At 31.6% G+C, this 21,426-nt stretch overlaps 4 protein-coding genes across 16 annotated transcripts in view; 2 read left to right on the forward strand and 2 right to left on the reverse strand.

Moving 5' to 3' along the window:
* The window catches only part of LOC106774125 (UPF0161 protein At3g09310), a 19,553-nt gene extending 3,769 nt beyond the window's left edge, over positions 1-15,784 (reverse strand). For 3 of the 13 annotated variants that reach the window (XR_001376714.2, XR_002669771.1, XR_002669772.1), the window contains exons 1-5: positions 15,548-15,784; positions 15,410-15,469; positions 15,090-15,230; positions 14,881-14,972; positions 12,311-12,442 (exon numbers count right to left, since the gene is read on the reverse strand). Coding sequence is in view for 6 of the 13 variants with exons in the window: in XM_014660987.2 (XP_014516473.1) it covers positions 14,905-14,972; positions 15,090-15,230; positions 15,410-15,469; positions 15,548-15,725 (447 nt within the window). In the remaining 7 variants the exon portion in view is untranslated. Of the gene's footprint in view, positions 1-2,362; positions 2,478-2,958; positions 3,214-11,864; positions 12,135-12,199; positions 12,443-14,620; positions 14,973-15,089; positions 15,231-15,409; positions 15,470-15,547 lie in introns of those variants that run through there. The other 10 variants (XR_001376715.2, XR_002669775.1, XM_014660987.2 and 7 more) reach the window with 8 other exon arrangements.
* On the forward strand, positions 734-3,931 carry LOC106774124. The gene is made up of 9 exons (XM_022786476.1): positions 734-778; positions 1,222-1,305; positions 1,387-1,452; positions 1,547-1,644; positions 1,761-1,798; positions 1,923-2,010; positions 2,218-2,544; positions 3,151-3,216; positions 3,707-3,931. The coding sequence occupies exons 2-9, from the start codon at positions 1,236-1,238 to the stop codon at positions 3,833-3,835; spliced, it is 882 nt and encodes a 293-aa protein (XP_022642197.1). The 5' UTR covers positions 734-778; positions 1,222-1,235; the 3' UTR covers positions 3,836-3,931.
* On the forward strand, positions 7,514-9,019 carry LOC106773351 (protein MAIN-LIKE 1-like). Its single transcript, XM_014660050.1, has 4 exons — positions 7,514-7,804; positions 7,922-8,086; positions 8,163-8,265; positions 8,895-9,019. The coding sequence occupies exons 1-4, from the start codon at positions 7,514-7,516 to the stop codon at positions 9,017-9,019; spliced, it is 684 nt and encodes a 227-aa protein (XP_014515536.1).
* Positions 15,785-20,613: 4,829 nt separating the features above from the next.
* LOC106773352 (uncharacterized protein At2g37660, chloroplastic) overlaps positions 20,614-21,426 on the reverse strand; it is a 5,828-nt gene continuing 5,015 nt past the window's right edge. Inside the window, exons 4-5 of the mRNA XM_014660051.2 lie at positions 21,302-21,424; positions 20,614-21,007 (exon numbers count right to left, since the gene is read on the reverse strand). Coding sequence (XP_014515537.1) covers positions 20,888-21,007; positions 21,302-21,424 — 243 coding nt within the window. The 3' untranslated portion in view covers positions 20,614-20,887. The remainder of the gene's footprint in view (positions 21,008-21,301; positions 21,425-21,426) is intronic.

A 21,426-nucleotide genomic window follows, 5' to 3' on the forward strand; every position in this document is an offset into this window, starting at 1 on the left:
AAAAAAAATTATCTTTTACATTTTTTGTTGTTGCAAGAATATGTTAATGATAATGAATAATGAAGTGTGGTTAAGAAAAGGATTTTACACTTTTGTCTAAATAGATTTATTTATAGAAAAATACTTTTGAATTTTCTTAAGTTTAGGTTATGGAACTCATGAATCTTTATACTAAAGAACTTAATTGTTGATTTTGTTAATTACGATAAAAAAAAAAATGTCATGTATTTTCAGTGGTACATTTAATGTACACATAGCACATACAGTTAAAAAAAATAGTATAAATTTCATTAATCTTTAAAGTTCAGGAGATTATAGTTTCCTGCATCTTAATTAGGTGGATAAAATAAATATGAAAACTGAAAAATAGAATTTTCTGTTATAAATTACAAATAAAAAAAAATCTATTTTTTCTTTAATAATTATAAGAAGTAGGCTAAAACCCATGTAAAATGGGTCTTTCAATGCAACATTTATTTATTGCAGAATGATATATTGGGAAACTCAATTTCGAGTTTTAAGAAAATTGGAAGGAACGAAAGAGCCATGCAGGAAAATGGTGAGGTGACATATTCACATTAAAGTATATAAGAAGAACATATACAACGTGTCTTCCTATTGTTTTCTGACCAATGCATGTTAGTCATCGGAAGCAAAACATGAACAGAGAGAGAACCTTCACCAACTTTCCCCTGAACCTGAAGGCTTATATAATTCTAGTACCACTGAAGAGAAAAATGCAGACAATAAAGTTAAAGCTAGCTAGCAAAAAGGAAAGGTTGGTTCAGTTTGTTGCAAAAGTTTTCATTTCAAAAGAGTTTTCATCATCTGCTGAAGCTATCACAGATAGATAGCAGAAAAGTTTGTGAATTGAAAGTGATCTTTTCTGCATATAAATCACTTGCATGCTGTGTTATCTCTTGATTTAGTAATAGAAAAGCTTCCAAATGCAGGATTTACACCTGTATAAACTGTTTTTATGTTTTTATGTCTGTCATTATGTTTCTCTTTTAATTTTATGAAGGACTTTAAAGTAAAACCATAACTTTTATTGTATAGAAATTCCTTCATGTTTCTTATATGTGGCTTGTCTTGTAATCATTGCAGAAAGTGTTAATATTTTTAATTGTTATATTTATTATAGTTTGAGAATAATGTCCAAGGTGGCTTCCATTGTTCATGAAACTTACTATTCAATTGTTTTCTGTTTAAATGTGTAAGGATTTGGTTTTCTGATGGAAATGGAGAATGATAACAGCTTCACACAACAGACTGCAAGGCCAAAATATGATTGTCTTCTATTTGGTAAGCTTTGTAATCAGTACACTGTACAGAAAAATTCCACATTGTGCATTCTGCTATATAATAACTTATATTATTTTTCAGATTTAGATGATACTTTGTATCCTCTCAATTCTGGTCTTGCACTTGCAACTCACCAAAATATCAAGGGTAAGTGACTGTGCCACACTTGTGCTGTTATAGTATTTTATTATTGTGTTTGCAGTTGCTGCTGAATTTTAGCATTGACATGGTTGATGTTTAGACTACATGGTGGAGAAACTTGGCATAGAACCAAGTAAAACTGATGAAATGACCAACCTTCTTTACAGTAACTATGGAACTACTCTTGCTGGTTTAAGGGTATGATTTCCTCCATTTGTTTACTAATTATCATTTTATGCTAAATAAGTCTTAGTTGTTAAATTCTGAAAATACTGGTAATTTATTTACTGTCATGCATTTCATTTTCTATTCAGGCAATTGGATATGACTTTGATTATGAAGAATATTACAGGTAGTGTTGCATCTTTCTTTCTCCCCATCACTTTGAAATGGCTAATGAGTGTTTCTTTTTCAATATCCCTGAGTCTATTTAATCTGAAATGGTGATTTTTGACTCTTAAAAATTTTGTTGACAGTTTTGTTCATGGAAAATTGCCTTATGAGAACTTAAAGCCAGATCCAGTTCTGAGGAATCTCCTCCTGAGCCTTCCTTATAGGAAGCTTGTAAGTTGTTTATAACAAGAATGAAAGCAGATGTAAAAGATTGCAAAAAATAAAATAAGGGCGTTCAATAAATATACATCTATTAGAAATTTTAATATATATATATATATATATATATATATATATATATAGTACTATATTTTGGAAAAAGTATTACTATTTTAATCCCTCTCTATTGTGTTTGAAACTTGTTTTTGTGAATAATAGATTTTTACAAACTCAGACAAAGTCCATACGATTAAGGCACTGGAAAGACTTGGATTGGAAGATTGTTTTGAAGGAATCACATGCTTTGAGACCCTCAATCCCATCCACAAAGGTACTGTGTATGATGATGAAGAGAACAAAGGTTCAATGGCCACTGATCCAACACCAAAAACTGCTCTAAAATGCTCAGAAATATTTGACATCATACAACATTTTTCTCAACCTAATCCCACTGCAGTCCTTCCAAGGACACCAGTTATCTGCAAACCATCAGAACATGCCATTGAATTGGCTCTCAAGATAGCCAACATTAACCCAAAAAGAACAGTAAGAAAATCATCCTCAATTCTGTTAACTTTCACAATAACTATGGGTTTAATGTTTATTTGTAACATCTCACTTTTTGATTTTATTATCTCTAAAAAACAATATCAGTAGTTGGTGTCTTTATAAATGTGTCACATCAAAACATATTTTACACCTTAGCCTCCTCAAATTTAAGCTTTTAATTTGATAGTTTGATAATAAGTAAAATAGATTCAACGAATAATTAAAATAGATTTTAATATGATTTTGATATTAAGTGAATTTTAGTTTAATTTTATAAAACTTGTTTATAAGATTTTGTTTCGGACCACTTTCATATATGTACATATATATTATAATTTATTTTTATCTTTAGGTAATATAAAATTTTCAATATAATTTCACTACTAGATCAATATAAAAAATGTACAATTGAGAATAACTGCATCAATCAGAAAAGAAAAAGAGAAAAATTGGTATCCAAACGAGCTTTAAACTTGCTTCTGCATGTTTATGGAGTGACTTATTTAACTTCTTATCATATTATATAACCTGTAAATCTATTAGTTTTTGGCGTTCAAGAATTAAGGTTGGAATACATTTGATACGGTTCTTTGCTACATTCAGTTGTTCTTCGAGGATAGTGTCCGCAACATCCAAGCTGGAAAACGAGTGGGTCTTCACACTGTGCTGGTATGTCAATGTTGGGAACTTGGTTTAGTAGAAACTCACTAATTTTTAGGAATTACTTATCACTTTATAAGTTTGATAGAATACTATGTTTATTTTTTTTTATTAGACAAATTTTGGGTAATTTCAAATTTTATACCAATTGATATATTGGCACCTTTCAAAAAATAGACCATTTTTTACACCCAACATTTAATATGTATATCAATTTGATTCTACCATTATCTGTATTACCTTTTGAATTAACATGTTACCCCTTTTGAATCAAAGAAACAACAAAGCAAATATTAGTCTCAAGTTAGTATATTTATTAAGTTTTGGTTTTAAATAACATTAAAAATTTATAAAAATCACCTATTTTAATGTATTTTATATTTAATTTAAAAGAGACATGGTAATTATTGTAAATTAAAAGAAATGAAAGTGTGATAATATATTTTCCTTAATATTTAAGTAGTTGAGGCTCTAAAATATGATTGCTTGATACATCCAGGTTGGTAAATTCCAGAAAGTTAAAGGTGCTGACTATGCCATGGAAAGCATTCACAACCTTAGGAAGACAGTGCCTGAACTATGGGAAACTGAAATAACAGCACAAGTTATTGCATGCCCTGAGACTTAGAAGCTTGCAGTGGAAACAACACTTCGAGTTTGAGAACATGCAAGAATGACCCTTTCTATTATTATCAATAAATTTAAGGATCAATTATAATTTTTAGTTCTGACTTTTGAGATAAATTTAGTTTTGGTTTTCTAAAACTTTAAAATATTATTTTAGTCTCTCAAATTTGAAAAATAATTTATGTAATCTTTTAGTAAAAAATGAAGGAACCAAAGATTTGTGTGAAACTGGTTTTTAACCTTACATTTCAGAGATTTCTTTTTTTTTTCTTTAATTTGAGAGATTAAAATAAGTTTTTTTTTATTTGAAAACCAAAGTTAGATTCATCTTAAATTTATGGGGTTAAAAATTTAGTTAAATCTGCCTTAAAAAAATGCTGAAATTAATAAAGAACTAAAAGGAGAAGTTTCCCCTCTTCTGTTTTAATGGTTGCGGTACTTGATAATTGGTTAAGTTTGGTCATTTGCTTTCTTTTAATAAGAGCATTAATGTCTGTTCTTGCAATCTTGTAGTTTTTAGTTGATCAGGTTATGTCTTTTGTTTTCTTCTATTCATTTGCGTTAAAGCATAAAGAAAAGGTTATTGTACCTAATTTAATGCATGTTTTTCTCAAACTCCACTATTGTTAACTAAAAAATATAAAAACAGTTTAACTATCTTTATCTATTCTCAAAGATATGTTTATATCTAATTGAAATTATATTTTCAATTACTTTTTTATAGAGACACTTTATAAATATTTTTATAAATAATTAATAATACTAACTAACTTTCTTTATCATCCCAAATTTAATTAATTCTTCTTGAATAGAGAGAAACTGTGTTCTTAAAATAAAAAAAGGTGATTTGTTTAATTGTTATAAAAAAGACAATGTATAATTAATTAATGTTCGCTTATAGAATTTTATAAATTTAAGATAGAGAAGGCAAAGTGGATTGGACATGAACCTGTCAATCTGAGTAACCTAAACCATTAAGCCCATGCGAGATGGATGGATGGTACATCCCGCTAACCCATGACTTTGTATTTTGTATTGTGGTGTCTTATGTTGTTTAATTTTATGTTTTTTTTATTGTGAAAATGAAGAAGGGGAAGATTGGATACGAATATCTTCCACTAGAAAGAACAAAACTATATATTAAAAAAACTCACAAAAATAGGGTAAAAAAAAATTATACTAGCCCATTCCATGATAAGACAGAAAAAAAAAATGAAATTTTGGTGGGTTGACACAGGTTACACTCCTCAATCCGTTTTCTCCTTTTGAACTGGTCCAATCCAAATTTACCAAGACAATTTATCGCTTGCTATTATTTCTAATTTTACTACTAGTCAATTTTACTACTTTTAACTATTATTTTTAATTGAGTGATGCTCTCTGCATTTCACCTATGTTATACTGGTCTTCCAATTCTACATATTTGTCCTTCATTTCTTAACCATCAACAACCCTTCTGACAATCAACTTCTCTTTTGATTGTATAAACCCTAGCATGCATGCATCCCTTTTCCCTTCTAGTTTTTTCACTTGCATCACAGTAGCATTTTTTTCACTGTTTGATTGTTTTCTAAGTTGAGAGTTGAGAGGTTATAGAGTGTGGTGGTTGTGATCTGTGTTGGTGGTACTGTGGATATTAGAGGAGGAAGAAGGTGATCATAGAAAACTCTTTGAGAGTGGTTATTTAATATTTGAAATAAACACTGTAACCGGCATTGGAGCTGTTCGAAAGCCGGTTGTATATTGCCGAACATCGAATTTCGGCTAACACCAATCGTACTTCAAAGTGCAGTTTCACTGTGCAAAGTTTATTTAACATGTGCTTATGTATTTGACATGTCTGGCTATGATTATTTGATGTTCTCTCCGGATATTATTCCAATCTCTCCTTTTTGCACATAGCATGCTAAATCGTGATGTCTCATGCTGAATCTTGATGTCTCATTTTTGTTGTTCGTTTATGCTGCCAGTGTTATTGTGATAGTGTTATTGTGATACAATATGAATTGTTGTGGTGCAGAAACCTTTTAGGTTCTGTTTCTTATAGACTTTGGATATTTGAGGAGTATATATTGATAGGATATTATTCATGGTCTCGAGATATTGCAAAAGAAGAATGAGAATGGGAGACAAAGTCTCATGTTGCATGAGAGGCTATTGTATAAATGAATATTAGGATGGAGAAATAAGGGAAGTTGTTCTTGGGTTGGATGGTAGGAAAAAATAAAAATGAAGGATAAATGGGTTTAAATGAATAAGAAAAGCAAAGAATGTATATTTTACAATGGATGGCCGAAGTGAGTGGATAGAGAGAAGCCTCTACATGAAGTATTAAGAATGTTGGTTACCTTGTTTTGGAATTGCTATTGGAAGTAAGTGGTAGTAGGAAAAGAAAAAAAGAAATAACATAATTGTAGAGAAGATATGCGTGGGATAGATTTATAAGTCTATGCGTATGATTGAGATAAATGTAAAAGTGAATGAGAAAGAGAATGGTGATGATGTTCTGTTTATAGGTAACATTGAGAGAGAAAAGGAAGAATGAGGTATTGGATTTTTAGTTGAAAAAGAAAAAGAAAATGAATTAAATAAAAGTAAAAAGAAAAGAAAGAAGAGAATTGTATTTTTAAATAAGTTAAGAATGAGTGTAGGACCGAGATAATAGGAGTTTAATCCTTTAACTGGTAGCACATTGAATTTGTATGCAGAAATAATATTCCATTTTCATTGTCTTAATTAAATATATGTGTTGTTTATAATACTGTATGTTATATTGTATTTATTATATACATTTTTGTGTGTTAATTTTTAAACTTTTTATTATATTTTCACATTGTTCCTTTTTTATTATAATTTTAAATTTGTTATGTATTTTTTTGTTATATTTTATTTTAGTTGTTTTTGAATTTGATTTTAATATGTAATTTTTTGAAATTATTTATTTAATTAAATAAAAATTATTATGCATAAATCTTTTATATTTTAGTTATTATTTGGTTTCTTAATTTATTTTTAATGATTTTGTTATCATTTGTAATTATTTAAATAATACTTATGAAGTAATTTTTGTTGTTATTATTTTTTTCTTCATTATTTTATTTTGTTTCAATATTTGATATTATGTAATTATATTTTTTGTATATCATTTGTTAATAATATAATTGGTAAATAGAAATGGTTAGAACTAAAGTTGGATCATCTTCTTGTGGTGAGGTTTCACCTTTTCGTAGTAAGCCTTCAACTTCATCACATGATGAAAGGAGACGACCTACGGCATCTGTTCGTAAAAGACGCGTAGAAAAATATCGTGTGGATGTTATTCATGAGGATGAGTATGAGGAGCAGGACAAGTTTATATAGTAGGAATATGGTGAGGACGACTAAGTTGAGTAGGAGGATGTTCAACAACATGATGACTGTAGTAAGGAAGAAGATGAAGAGGTGAATTCCTAGGAGGTCCACGTGACACCTCCTTGCTTACACATTATACCCAACATGTTGCATTTCTCATATGGCAAGGTGAGGTTAGTCATCAACTTAAATGTTAATTTTTTTATTTATTTTTGTTATATAATTTTGTGTTTTTATGTAGGATCGATGGGAGACCGAAGTGATGTCCCATGGCAAAAAACTAAAACATTTTGGAATGTACCATGAGACTATTGAACCTTATATCTCGATGTCGGGGTTGGCTTCCTTAGTCAACCTATCATACAAGTATGCTGATCATGGATTGATCGTTTCCCTTGCGGAGAGGTGGCACCTAGAGACAAATACTTTCCACCTCCCGGTAGGTGAGATGAGCGTCACATTAGATGACGTTCACAATCTACTCCACCTACCTATCATAGGGCAATTTTGTGAGGTGGGGGAGTTAGAGTGTGATACGGCTCGATCTCATCTTATGGACTTGCTTGGCATCAACTGTGCCAAAGCTTCAACCGAGATGAAACAGTCACGCGGTCCAAAAGTTAGGTTGAGGTAGCTCCGCGAGGTCTACCAGGAGTGCATTCAGCATGAGCTTTGGGAATGCATTGCTTGAGTCTACTTGTTGCATCTGATTGGATGCACAATTTTTACTAATAAGAGTGGGACATTGATTCGAGTCTCGTACCTCCTTCTGTTTCGAGACTTGAATGCTTGTGCGAGATATGCTTGGGGAGCCGTTGCACTGTCACATAGTTATGAGCAACTAGGAGATGCTAGCTTCACTAGTGTCAGACAAATAGCTGGATATTCCACTCTTCTACAAGTACATTTTACTTTGACAAAAAAAAATTAATACATTTCAGGAATGTATAAAACAATTTAAGTAATGTTTTTTGTAGAGTTGGATATATGAACACCATCTTGGCATAGGAAGGAGGCGAGTGTCAGATAAGTACACAGACCTCGATACACAGGCTTCACGATATATACCTCCGAGGCAGGGTTAGAGTCATACGGAGGGGCGGACATATCTGGATGGACTCACTTATGATGCGTTCATCTGGAATGCATACATTTCGCACAGACATACTTGTCCATTCATGGCCATATGTATGTTTTCAAGAAGGATACGACTAGGCGACATGATTCACCGACATATGCCTAAACGTGTGTTGCGTCAGTTCGGTTTTCAACAGATCATACCATGTTCACCTGAGAGCCTTAAGATGCCAAACATTCCTACGATTGATCTAAATTGGATGAGGTATGTAGAGCATGCCATTACTAGTGTCGTTGAAGGTCATGAGTCCACTACGTGTGTTGATGGATACCTAGTGTGGTTTAGACGGGTGTCCCACCCGTACATCACTCCAGCTGATGACGATGATTGACCCAATCTTGCACCGTGCATGAAGCGACACCTTCTGGATGGCATCCTGGTGTCCCCAGTTCGGCATAGACGGTCGCCTGAATATGGATTGTTGGTATGTAATGAAACTAAGTGTGATTGTTTATTATATCAATATTTGTTTACATAGTTAATTTATTTATTTTGTTATATTCATTTTAGGCTAGTATGAGGCGTGTGATCAGGATGCTGTAGAGCATGTTAACCTGTCGATACGTCACAGAGGGCACTGTAGTTTATCAGTGTACTATTGAGACACTACAAGTTGCTCGTAGATCCGTTGAGGAGTATGAGGCTAGTACTAGTAGAGGTGTTCGTCATGTGCGTGGACGAACATCATTTTCTTGAAAGGACATTGTTATATATGTTTATTTTTTAATGTTTATTTATGTAACGTTTAATTATACTGAGTATTTATAATGCATATTTATATATGGTTTCCATACTTTGACTATTTATAATTTATTAAACGTGTTAGCAGATGCAGAAACAACCAGGAAACTGGTTGTTTTTACACCTGTTAACGCATTCAATAAATTATAAATAGTCAAAGTATGGGAACCATACATAAATATACATTTTAAATACTCAAAGTATAATTAAACGTTACATAAATAAGCATTAAAAAATAAACATATATAGCAATATCCTTTCAAGAAAATGATGTTCGTCCACGCACATGACAAACACCTCTACTAGTACTAGCCTCATACTCCTCAACGAATCTATGAGCAACTGACAGTGTCGTAGTTGTAAGTTGATAAGCTATAGTGCCTTCTGTGACATCTTCAAGCGATCGTCTATGACGAACTAGGGGCACCGGGATGTCATCCGGATGGTGGCACCTCATGCACGGTGTAAGACTAGGTCGGTCATCGTCGTAAGCTTGAGTGATGTACAAGTGGGACACCCGTCTAAACCACACTAGGTATCCATCAACACCCGCAAAAGGCTCATGAGCTTCAACGCCACCAGTAATGGCATGCTCTACATACCTCAACCAATTTAGATCAATCGTAGGAATGTCTAATATAATAAGGCTCTCAAGCGAACATGGTATGATATGCTGAAAACCAAACTGACGCAACACGCGTTCAGGCAAATGTCGATGAATCATGTCGCTTAGTCGGATCCATCCTGAAAACATACATATGGCCATGAATGTACAAGTAGGTATGTGCGAAATGTATGGATGTCAGATGACCACATCATAAGTGAGCCCATCCATATATGTCTGCCCCTCCGTATGACTCTAACCCTGTCTTGGAGGTATATATCGTGAAGTTCGTGGATCGAGATCTGTGTACCTATCTGACACTCGTCTCCTTCCCATGCTAGGAAGGTGCTCATATATCCAACTCTAAAAAAAACATTACTTAAATTATTTTATACATTCCTAAAATATATTAAAAAAAATTTGTTAAAGTAAAATGTACCTATAGAAGAGTGGAATATCCAATTATTTGCCTGACACCAGTGAACCTAGCATCTCCTAACTGCACATAACTATGTGTCAGTGCAGCTACTCCCCAAACATATCTCGCACAAGCATTCAAGTCTCGCAACAAATGGAGGTACGAGACTCAAGTCAATGTCCTACTCTTATTAGTAAAAATTATGCATCCAAGCAGATGCAATAAGTAGGCCCAAGAGCACACTCCCAAAGCTCCTACTAAATGCACTCTTGGTAGAACTGGCAGAGCCAGCTCAAACTAACTTTTGGACCGTGTTACTGTTTCATATCAGTTGAAGCTTTGGCGTAGTCGATGCCAAGCAAGTCCATAAGATGAGATCGAGCCTCATCATACTCTAACTCCTTCACCTCACAAAATTGCCCCATGGTAGGTAGGTGGAGCAAATTGTGACCGTCAACTAATGTGACGCTCATCTCACCTACCGGGAGGTGGAAAGTATTTGTCTCTAAGTGTCACGTCTCCGGAAGGGAGACGATCAATCCATGATCGGCATACTCATATGATAGGTTGACTATAGAAGTCAACCCTAACATGGAGATATAAGGCTCAATGGCCTCATGGTACATTCCAATATGTTTTAATTTTTTACCATGGGATATCACTTTGATCTCCCCTCGATCCTACATAAAAACACAAAATTATATAACAAAAATAAATAAACAATTAATAAAAAATTAATATTTAGGTTAATGACTAATTCAGCCTTGCCATAGTGCAAATGCAACATGTTTGATACAATGTGTAAGCAAGGAGATGTCACGTGGACCTCCTAGGAATCCACCATCTCCATCTTCATCTTCTTCTTCACTATAGTCATCATGTTGTTGAACATCCTCCTGCTCAACATAGTTGTCCTTACTATATCCCTACTGTATAAACTTGAAGTGCTCCTCATACTCATCCTCATGAATAATATCTACACAATATTCTTCTATGCGTCTTCTACAAACAAATGTCGTAAATAAAGGTTCACCACAAAAAGATGAAGTCTCACAATGCGAAAATCCACCTTTAGTTCTACCTATTTCTAGTAACCAATTATATTATTAACAAATGATATAAAAAAATAATTACATGATAGTAAATATTAAAACAAATAATAAATAATCATAAATAAAAAATTAATAATAAAATAATGAAGAAAAAATAATAACAATAAAAATTACTGAATAAATATTATTTAAATAATTACAAATTATAAAAGAACACTAAAAAAAATAAGAAACCAAATAATAACTCAAAAATAAAAAATTTAGGCATAATAACTTTTATTTAATTAAATAAATAATTTCAAAAAATTATAGATTAAAATCAAATTCAAAAACAAGTAAAATAAAATTAAACAAAAAATATACATAACAAATAATATATAACAAATTTAAAATTATAAAAAAACAACAAATTTAAAATAAAATAACAAAGAATTCAAAAAATGAAAAGATATTCCAAAAACATATTAAATATTATTTAACCATAAAATAAACATAAAAATAAAATTTACAGAATATATAAATATAAAATATTAACAAAAAACTATATAAAATATTAACCAAAATAAATTAAATATACTAATATAATATTTCATACATATAATTTTTAAACAAATTTAATATTATAAATAAATATAAAAATACTAAATAATAAATAATATAATGAAATACAATTTATAAATTTAAAACAAATTAAATACTAATTTAATTAAATATAATAAAGGAAAATAAAGTAATAAAAGAAACTCTAAAAACGCAAGATGTGCAGCTCCAAGTGCGGCCACTGTAAACGGCAGTTCGCCTCATCCGCACTTTCAAATGCGCGGCTAGCCTCATCCGCACTCTAAGTGCGGCTGCATGCAAAAGTGCCGAATCCAACCGCAGGTCCTACTACGACGACCTGCAGCTCTCCTAGTGCGATTCTCATCTCTCCCAACCGCACTTCCATGTGCAGCTGGGCCTGATCCGTAATTCTAAGTGCGGTTAAAGCCCCGATTTCTTCCCTCATCACATATTAAAAACGAAACAAAGAGATAAAAACGAAACAAGCACAGATCAACGCGTATCAAATACAGATTCTATAATAACAACAGATCTACCATTTTATCAAACTCAAAGCATCATACACTCTGTTATATCAATGAGCTTAAGGAAATCTGAAAAAAAAACCCAACCTGGACGCCCAAAGCTTGATGTTAACTCTCTGAGAAGAATAAGATCTATACTGTTGCACTAAACATTACACAACCACACAGCCACAAAATCAGATACTAAGGGAGGAAGTGAGGAGCACTCTGCGAGAAGAACTTAAAAACAAATGAAGTTGGTGATCAGGAAGAGGGGAGGAGTGCGGGACGAAAAAAAATGTGAGTTTAAAATGAAATGCAGCAAGGAGGAGGAGGAAGGGAGGAAGAGGTGTAGGGTTTAAAAAATAATCTGAAATGCGGTAAGGCTGAACTCAATGAAGTAGGGGTGTAGGAGTCCTGCTTCACTTTAATCATTCATTGGGTCAGCTTTTTTAAAGTAAAAGATTCTTTCTAACAAGGGTAGAGTTGCAAATAAAAAAATAAAAAAAAGTGCAGAATGATACTGGTGAGACGCAGGTAAAAGCCGGAAAATTTAGACATATTAATGCTTGTGGAGACACATGGGTTGAAAAAACATTAATGTTAAAATAAAAGAAAGATTTTCACATATATTCAATTAAACATTCAGGATTAGAGATTCTAAGAATAATTTTATATTTTTATTTATTTTAACACTAAATTACGATCAACTTTTAGGTTATTGACTTTTTAGTGGTCAATCCTTTTTAAGTGTCTTTCTGGATAAGAGAAAACTTTTGTAATTTTTCATGAAGTTTTCTAGTGAGTTTATAATATTGTCCTTTCTTGAGAATTGTTTCTTATCTTATTTTTGAGATGTTTTACCCTCAGAAAAGATTAAAATAATATAACTAAAAGTGTTTTTTTAATGTATTCCGATAAATAGAAGTGATTTGTGTACTCAAATAAAATCAATACTGACCTATGTAGTTATTATAATTATAAGTAATTTATGAATTTATTGTAAAATCTTACTCCTAAATAAATATATAATTTATTTTATTTCTACTTTAAAAGTAAGAGTTTTAAAATCTTACACTACGATTAAACTCATATTTTAAAAATGTTTTATATTTTGTCTAAATAAAGTTTGAACATATATAAAAGAAATAAGTTAAGTAGATTTCAAGAAGTATTGTAACTAAGTAAAATAATAATAATAATAATAATAATAATAATAATAACAATAATAAAGAGAAGAAGAAGAAAAATCATATAAAATATAATTACTATATATAAATTAATTATTAAAAAATATATTTAAGAGAATGCTCTAATTTTATCTTAAATGTAAGAAGATAACCTAAGATGGGAAGAGATAAGAATCATCTTTTGATTAAATGAATGTAATCATGACTTAAAAAATATAGAGTGAGCAATTAGTTCAATATAATAAATGTTAGACATATCTTTTCTGTAAAATAAGCAAAAAAAAAAATTACTTTTCACAACAACAAAATTTAAGTTCATTAATTTTATTTGTACTTGGTTAATGGTTAAAGTAAATAAACAAATGTTTGATATTTAGTAATTATAAACACTTATAACATAGGTATTTAAAGTTATTAACAGGTTTAATAAAATGATATTTGAATATTTTATTATTATAAAGGTTAAGTATTTTAATATACAGTTTACATTATAAAAACTGCTGTCATCTTTTTAAAATCTTCTTTTAAATCTTTCTGACTTCTTTTTAAAATATATAATTCATCCTTCATTTGTTTATCGATAAGAGTATATAGTTAGAATCACAAGAGAGAACACTTCAACTCTATCTAAAAAAATATGAATAGAGTAATTCGTTTTACTCTTTACAGAGTCAAAGTTGTGTTTATTTCTGCATGAGTTAATTACATTTGTGCATGATGAATCTTTTTCAAGTTGATTCTCTGCATGTTGATCACCCTGGAGGTGTATTCAGATCATATTTACGTCTGACTAACATTTCAATTTATCAGTTATAATCTTGTTTTTCTCAAACAGAAGGCTCTTCTTTAGTAAACACGAGATCGAAATATGATAATATGTTATAATTAAAACAACAGAATTTCTAACTTGTAATTGAATCCTTTGTTCTGAATGGTATATAATATGAAAGATCTAAAAAATACCAAACCAAAACAACCAAACATCATAGGTGAAATTCTTTTTCGTTGACATCACTAGTAGATAGTGAACTAACTCACTTTTAGGGGAGGCTAGTATTAAGTTCCACCTAATAATAGATACTTGTCACTGGCATTCCTTTATATAAAACATATAAACTACACCAACTATGAGTCTCATTATGACTAACATAACAAATCTAAGACATTCCTTATGTAAATGATTACCCCATGTTGGATTTAAGAAAACATACTTCATAAAGTATAAATCTACGGTATTCAATGTGCAGATCTCTCTTTGTTTCAGCACTGTTTTTTCTTTGGGTTTACAAAGATGTTCAATTTGATTATCATCCGTTCTATTCCAATTACATATAATCCTTCTCAATACAATTTCTCTGATGTGGTAAGAACAGAGGTTGTTTTTGCATTAGTACAAAGAAAGTCCAGAAAAGGCAAATGCAAAATCACTAGAAACTCATTTTAAAATATCAAACAGATTCAAAATGTTAAGTCAGCAGTAATGAGTACCTTAAAATCAGTTATTCATGTCAATCAGTCGTCAACATCTTCCGGTAGACGAGGCTCACCAAACCATCTAGGTGGATCATAACCATGCCCACCTAAAGACATATAAAGGATATACTTGTAATCCATTTAAAACCAATTATGTAACTTAAAATCAGAACAAAAATAATAAGTATGCACAACACTATCAAAGTAATTGGTCAATACAATACCAAGGGGATTGCATCGACAGAGACGCCACGCAGTCAAAACTGTACCCTTCACAACTCCATATCTATTATAAGCCTCCATGGAATATTCACTGCATGTAGGAACATAGCGACAGCTCTTAGGCAAAATTGGTGAAATTTCCCCTGCACACATGAACAATATCTGGGTAAAATAAGCTTAATCAAGCATTTATTCAATATTATTCTACCAAATAAGAACCTATTTATATGGTTCAAAATTCAAATGTGAGTCCAAATATTGGTATATAAATAAAAATGAGAAAGATGAACACAGAATTGAAATGAGAATGAAAAACAGTTACTCTTGTAGAATCTCAACATGGACAGCGCAACTTTGACTCCTAAATTTTTCACCTCGCCATCTGATAAAAAGTTTAACAGTAAAAATTAAATTATTTGATAAATGAATTAGCTCAGCAGAGAGAGAGGGAGGAGGGTACCTTGGATTGTTTCAGGGTTGGAATCTTCCTTTAATGCACAAATCAAGGGGGTGTGATGATGTCGTAGGGTTCGGAAAGGATAGTGGAGTGGATTTATTTTGATTTCAAGAGAAGAGAGATTAGGGTTTTGAATCAAAGTAGGAGAATAAGAGTTGGGAGATAGAAAAAGATTGGCCATGGTGCGTCACCACTATGAAGCCTTCAGACCAGCGCGGCGTAGCACAACAAAGTTATATTAAGAGCAATAATCGGAGGATATGAGTTCAATTTATTTTCTTTAAAAAAAATGTTTAAGATTCAATTGTATTTTTTGATTTTTGTAAAAAACGTTATTAGTAAAACAAAGGCTTTACAGCATAAAATAATACGAAGTAATTTTTCAAAATATTCAAATAATAGTGTACTTTTACTATTAATAATAGTGTGGTGAGTACATGAAATATTCAAAATCAATTACTTTTAAAGAATATATTCCCAATAGTAAACAAACGTGAATATACTATTGCTTGTTTCGAAATTTCGAAAAAGTATTTCTAAATTATTTTGTATAAAAAATACTTTTATAATCTTAAGCAACCAATACTCATTAAAAATATATATAAGTATTTACAAGAAAATTAATATGATGCTAAATGTATGAATTAATTTTCTGAATTCATTCTAGTTAAAAAAAATTGTGTCTAACTAATTATCTTTAAGGAAATTATCCTTTATGTATACACTTTAAATGAACACTTAATAATTTAATAGATTTGAAATCAACTTCATATTTACATACTTTTATCTTTATATATTGAGTTTACTTTTATTATGAGTTAAAATTATTAATCTAAACTTCATTTATATTCATGAATATTAAAGCATAAAAGGATTTTGAATATGGACAGATAGAGCTGTCAAAACGGGTAACCCGGCTCGACCCGGCCCGGCCCACAACGGGTTGGTCACTTAGTAAGCCAACCCAACCCGGCTCATTTACTAGCGAGCTAGAAAAACTTGAACCCAGCTCGACCCACCACGGGTTGGTGGGTAAACGGGTTGGCTCACTAGCCTATTTAATTATTTTTTTTTAAATAAAAAAAAATACAAACTTTCTGTAATTTAAATTTAAACAATTTTCACTCCCAAAAAATTATGTTAAAGACAATTCAAAATAATAATAAAAAGTACAATATAATCCAAATGTCATTCAAAAACAAACACAAAAAACATACAAATAAGTTTATTATATTCATCATTTTTTGTTCTTGTTGTAATCATTGACCCTTGTTCTTGTTGTCTCCAAATTCACTAATAAAGATTTTCCTAATATCAGAACAATTTCGACAATCAATAAAAAAATATTAGTAAAAAAAAGAGAACTAGTACTCAACAATATCAACAAAAAATTATTAGTTTAATCTATAACATAATTTTCCAAATTCAAAGATATCAAAAAGTGCTTGTTCAAATAATGTCAGAACATGAAAAAAAATCATTACATGTCTTCAAATCCCCCAGAACAAAAAACAAATTCGCAAACCCCTAATTTTGTCATTATAGGGTTTTTGAAAAAAAAAGAAAGAGAAGTTAGAAAACAAAAATATGGAAAAAGGAGAAGAAAAAAGGAAGGGTGTTTTATCTGTTCCTTGAAGAATTTCAATGAAGTGAGGGTCAGAGCACCGTCAAATGAGAGCAAGTACAGTGAGAGTGATTTGTGAGAGCAGAGATTACTTTTTTGGTATACACAGTGAGTGAAGAAAGTATTTTATTTTTCAGGGTTTCATAAATAAAATAATAAATTAAAAAAATAAAATTAGGTAGGTGGGCTGGTGGGCCAACCCAGCTCACCACGGGTTCAACCCGCATGAGCCGGGTCTAAATGAGCCGGGTTGAAATCTGACCCGAATATAAGTGGGTTGTATTTTTCAAACCCAACCCGGCTCGAACCCGCATATAAGTGGGTTGAAATCTGACCCGCATATAAGTGTGTTCAACTAATAAGAGAGTTGTTTTTCATCACAGATACAAGAAATGGTTTTTGGAATCTCCATAAATGGATTGAGTATGAGAACAAGGTCTTGCTTGTTTATTCTTTGGAGGCCGAGTTTTGAAGGTCGTTATGGATTGTTGGCATGAATTCTTATGAATTCTTCAAAGTCATATATAGAAAAACTTAATTGCTTGTAGTTACAAACTGTATGGCAAGTCATGTTCTTGAATTATTAATGACGTGCTAGAACCAAAGCTAACTCTACTAGATATCCCTTTCACAAATATAGATAGCATTACTTCTGGTAATTATTTCCTTTATGTGGAAGAGCGTTCGTTGTTAATCCATCATTAGTGGCCAAGGTGACTTTGGATAATGATAAATCTAAAGCAGTTGACTTCAACATGATTTGGTCCTCCTCACTCAATAGTTTGAAGTATGGGTCTTACTTCAGTAAACCTGAGTTGATTGAATTCCCAAGTGAAGTTCCTGGTTAAAATGCTTATGCATACTTTTACAAACAAGCTAATCCTGATTTCCAAGCTAGTGCAGAAGAAAAGCTTCCATTATTATTGAAGGGCCATGGAGGACCAACCCCTCAAGCACGTGGAATTTTAAATTTGAGCATTCAGTACTGGACTAGTCAGGGTTGGGCTTTTGTTGATGCTAATTATGGTGGTAGCACTAGTTATGGTAGGGAGTTTCGTGAACAACTTTTGGGATGATAGGGAATAGTTGATGTCAATGACTGTTGTAATTGTGCTACAAACTTGGTAGATGGGGAGCGACTTTGTATTACAAAGGGCTCTACTGGTGGGTATACCACCTTAGTTGCCATTGCTTTTAAAGAAACTTTTAAGGTTGGTGCTTCTCTATATGGTAGTCTAGGTTTTCTTGGGAAAAAGATTTTGGGCTCAAAGAGGCATTGAAGGAAGGTTGTTGGCTATTGTTGGATGAGCTTTATCTTGCTTAAATTTGCTTTAGAAGATCTGCATTGTGAAGGCCATGAAAGCAAAAGCACAAGAGCTACCACAACAAGTGTTGGTGTAATGGCAAAAGGGCAAGTCAAAAGCAACCATGTGAGAAGATACTACTTCCTCAATTCAACCTTGAGGACAAGATTGTTCTGCAATGGTATGTAATGATAGGATATAATGTGTATGTGAGGAGGAAATAAATTAAAAAGTTGTTAGTTAGGTTGTTAGGGTGAGTGATGATTCCTTTATATAGTCGGGGGGTCCTAGTATGCAGGAGACTTTTGGATAATTTTGTAGATTGAGCTTGAGCTCTTTGTGAAGGGGAAACCCTTGGAAGAGAAAGTGTTCTCATATTTTTGTGTTCTTTTCAGTCTATAAGATAAAAAAATATTTTACTCTTCTTTCTCTTTTCAATTATGGGTTCCTAACAGTTTATGACTCAACAGAGTATAAATACTACTACGGTTGCATACCTTTAGTGAATGTCAAGGCAAGTATCCAGATAATTGAGTATAATGTCAATTGTTTATGTGTCAAGGGCAAGTCAAAAGCAACCATGTGAGAAGATACTACTTCCTTAATTCAACCTTGAGGGCAAGATTGTTCTGCAATGGTATGTAATGATAAGATATAATGTGTATGTGAGGAAGAAATAAATTAAAAAGTTGTTAGTTAGGTTGTTAGAGTGAGTGATGATTCCTTTATATAGTCCGGGGGGGGTGTCCTAGTATGCAGGAGACTTTTGGATAATTTTGTAGATTGAGCTTGAGTTCTTTGTGAAGGGGAAACCCTTGGAAGAGAGAGTGTTCTCTTATTTTTGTGTTCTTTTCAATCTATAAGATAAAAAATATTACTCTTCTTTCTTTTTTCAATTATGGGTTCCTAACAGTTTATGACTCAACAAAGTATAAATACTACTACGGTTGCATACTTTTAGTGAATGTCAAGGCATGTATCTAGATAATTGAGTATAATGTCAATTGTTTATGTGTATCTATATGATTTCTTGTATCTAATCCAAGATTAGATTTTATCTAATGTGATTTAATTGTATATGAAAACTCATTAGGTACATTAGCTTATCATTTATTCTCTGTTGTCTATATATTTGTTTCTTCTTGTTGCAATTATCATTTTAATGATGTAAGCAAATGAAAATGTTTCAGTTGATTGGGTGAGGGAGATGGTGCAATGTAATTAGATTTTGTTATATCATGTATAAATTTTCTTCTTTTGAAAATTTGTGTATATAACTTGCTATATTGAGTGATGTTTTATGGATGACTCTATTATAATAGTTATATTTCTATCTCACGTGCTTATTGATTATAATTTGTATAACTTTTATTTAATAATTTTATGTTATTAAATGAGATATTACATAAAACACCTAAATGACATTAAAAAATAAGTTGCTATTCTATGATACCACAAAACACGATTTCGAATTACTTGTTCTTATACTTTTCATCAACATTGGCTCGCGGATTTCCAAACAGATTCTTACAAAAGGAAATTCTAGAGTTCATATCATAAGTTCAATTTAGTGTTGTAAATACTATAAAAGGGAATTCTAAAGAGATATAGCAAGTTGACTACTATTGTACTGTTACAAAAGGGTTCTGGGAACATGGGTCATTTTTCCATGTTCGAACTAGGATCAAGATCTATGTTCGAACTAGTCATGACCCATTTGGCTTGGCCGAAACTATAATATATTCTTTGGTAAAGTGATCACTCGTAAAAAGGTTGGATCGCCTATGATGTGATACAATCAAGCGCTCAAATAAATTTGACTAGATCTTTGGAATATTATGTTACCTTGAAACAAGGAATAAAAGTCTTGTATGTTGGGTTTTATCAATTTTCAAGTACTCCGAGATTCTTTAGTTGTTTTTTAGTACTCAGAATTTTGTATTGAAAAGTGCCAAGAATTTTCCTATAAAGAAGTACAAGGATAAGCAAACACTCATACATTGTACGCTTAAACGGAGTTCTTGGTTTAACTCAACCACTAAATCATAACAGCATACGTGTGGGTCAAATTTCTATCACTCCAAAATGCTATTTGATCCCCCCCTTGAGGCCTCATCACTAAAATATGCTTCCATGTTGGATGACTTTGTCAATAATAAATTCATTCTTCCTAATTGTAGGCTTACAGCAATTTTAAAAATCTTAAAAAATTACGTACAATTTAAAACATCTAGAAAGAAATTATAAAGAATTAAAAGCATAAATATGAATTTTTTTTATTCAATGGTATTATGGAGCTACATTATTTATTTTGGTGTCCATAATCTTTAACATGATTTCCAAATCATTTATTGAGCATTGATGATTATAGGGCATCCCTCTTCAGTTAATAAATAACGCCCATTGCATTATCTATCAAAAACGAGCTGTGATATTGGAAAACAAAGCCTTGAAGTCCTTCGTTGGGGTACCCACTCCTTCAGGTTTTGATGCCAAGTCAAATGCCTTGAATTGGACCTCCTCAAAATTCAGTGCCTGTCAAACGAGTTGACTCAAAATTCGATATACAAATCTCGTAATAACTTGAAAACACATTATGGTTGAATTTTTATGACAAATGGGAAACTCATTATTTTTACTTTTGAACGAAACAAAAAGTTCTATAAAGGACCTTGGTTAGAAAACTAAAAGTGAAAAGCTTTTACTTAATATGTAAATATGTTTTCGCTTGTGATTTTCTAAGGGTACTTTCATAAGATATCTAATAGAAACATCTTTTAATTCCTTGACCAATGATGGTTAGCAAGACCTTGTAATAAAATTATATACCTGAATGCAGACTTCGGCAACATCAGCTCGAGGAATGGTTTTGGTTTCAGTCTGAAGAAGCTCGTCATCTTTTCCCACAATCAGTTCCCTAATCCCTCCTTCTTTATCTAGCAAACCACCGGGCC

Source organism: Vigna radiata, chromosome 9 (genome assembly GCF_000741045.1).
Source record: "Vigna radiata var. radiata cultivar VC1973A chromosome 9, Vradiata_ver6, whole genome shotgun sequence".
NCBI lineage: Eukaryota > Viridiplantae > Streptophyta > Magnoliopsida > Fabales > Fabaceae > Vigna > Vigna radiata.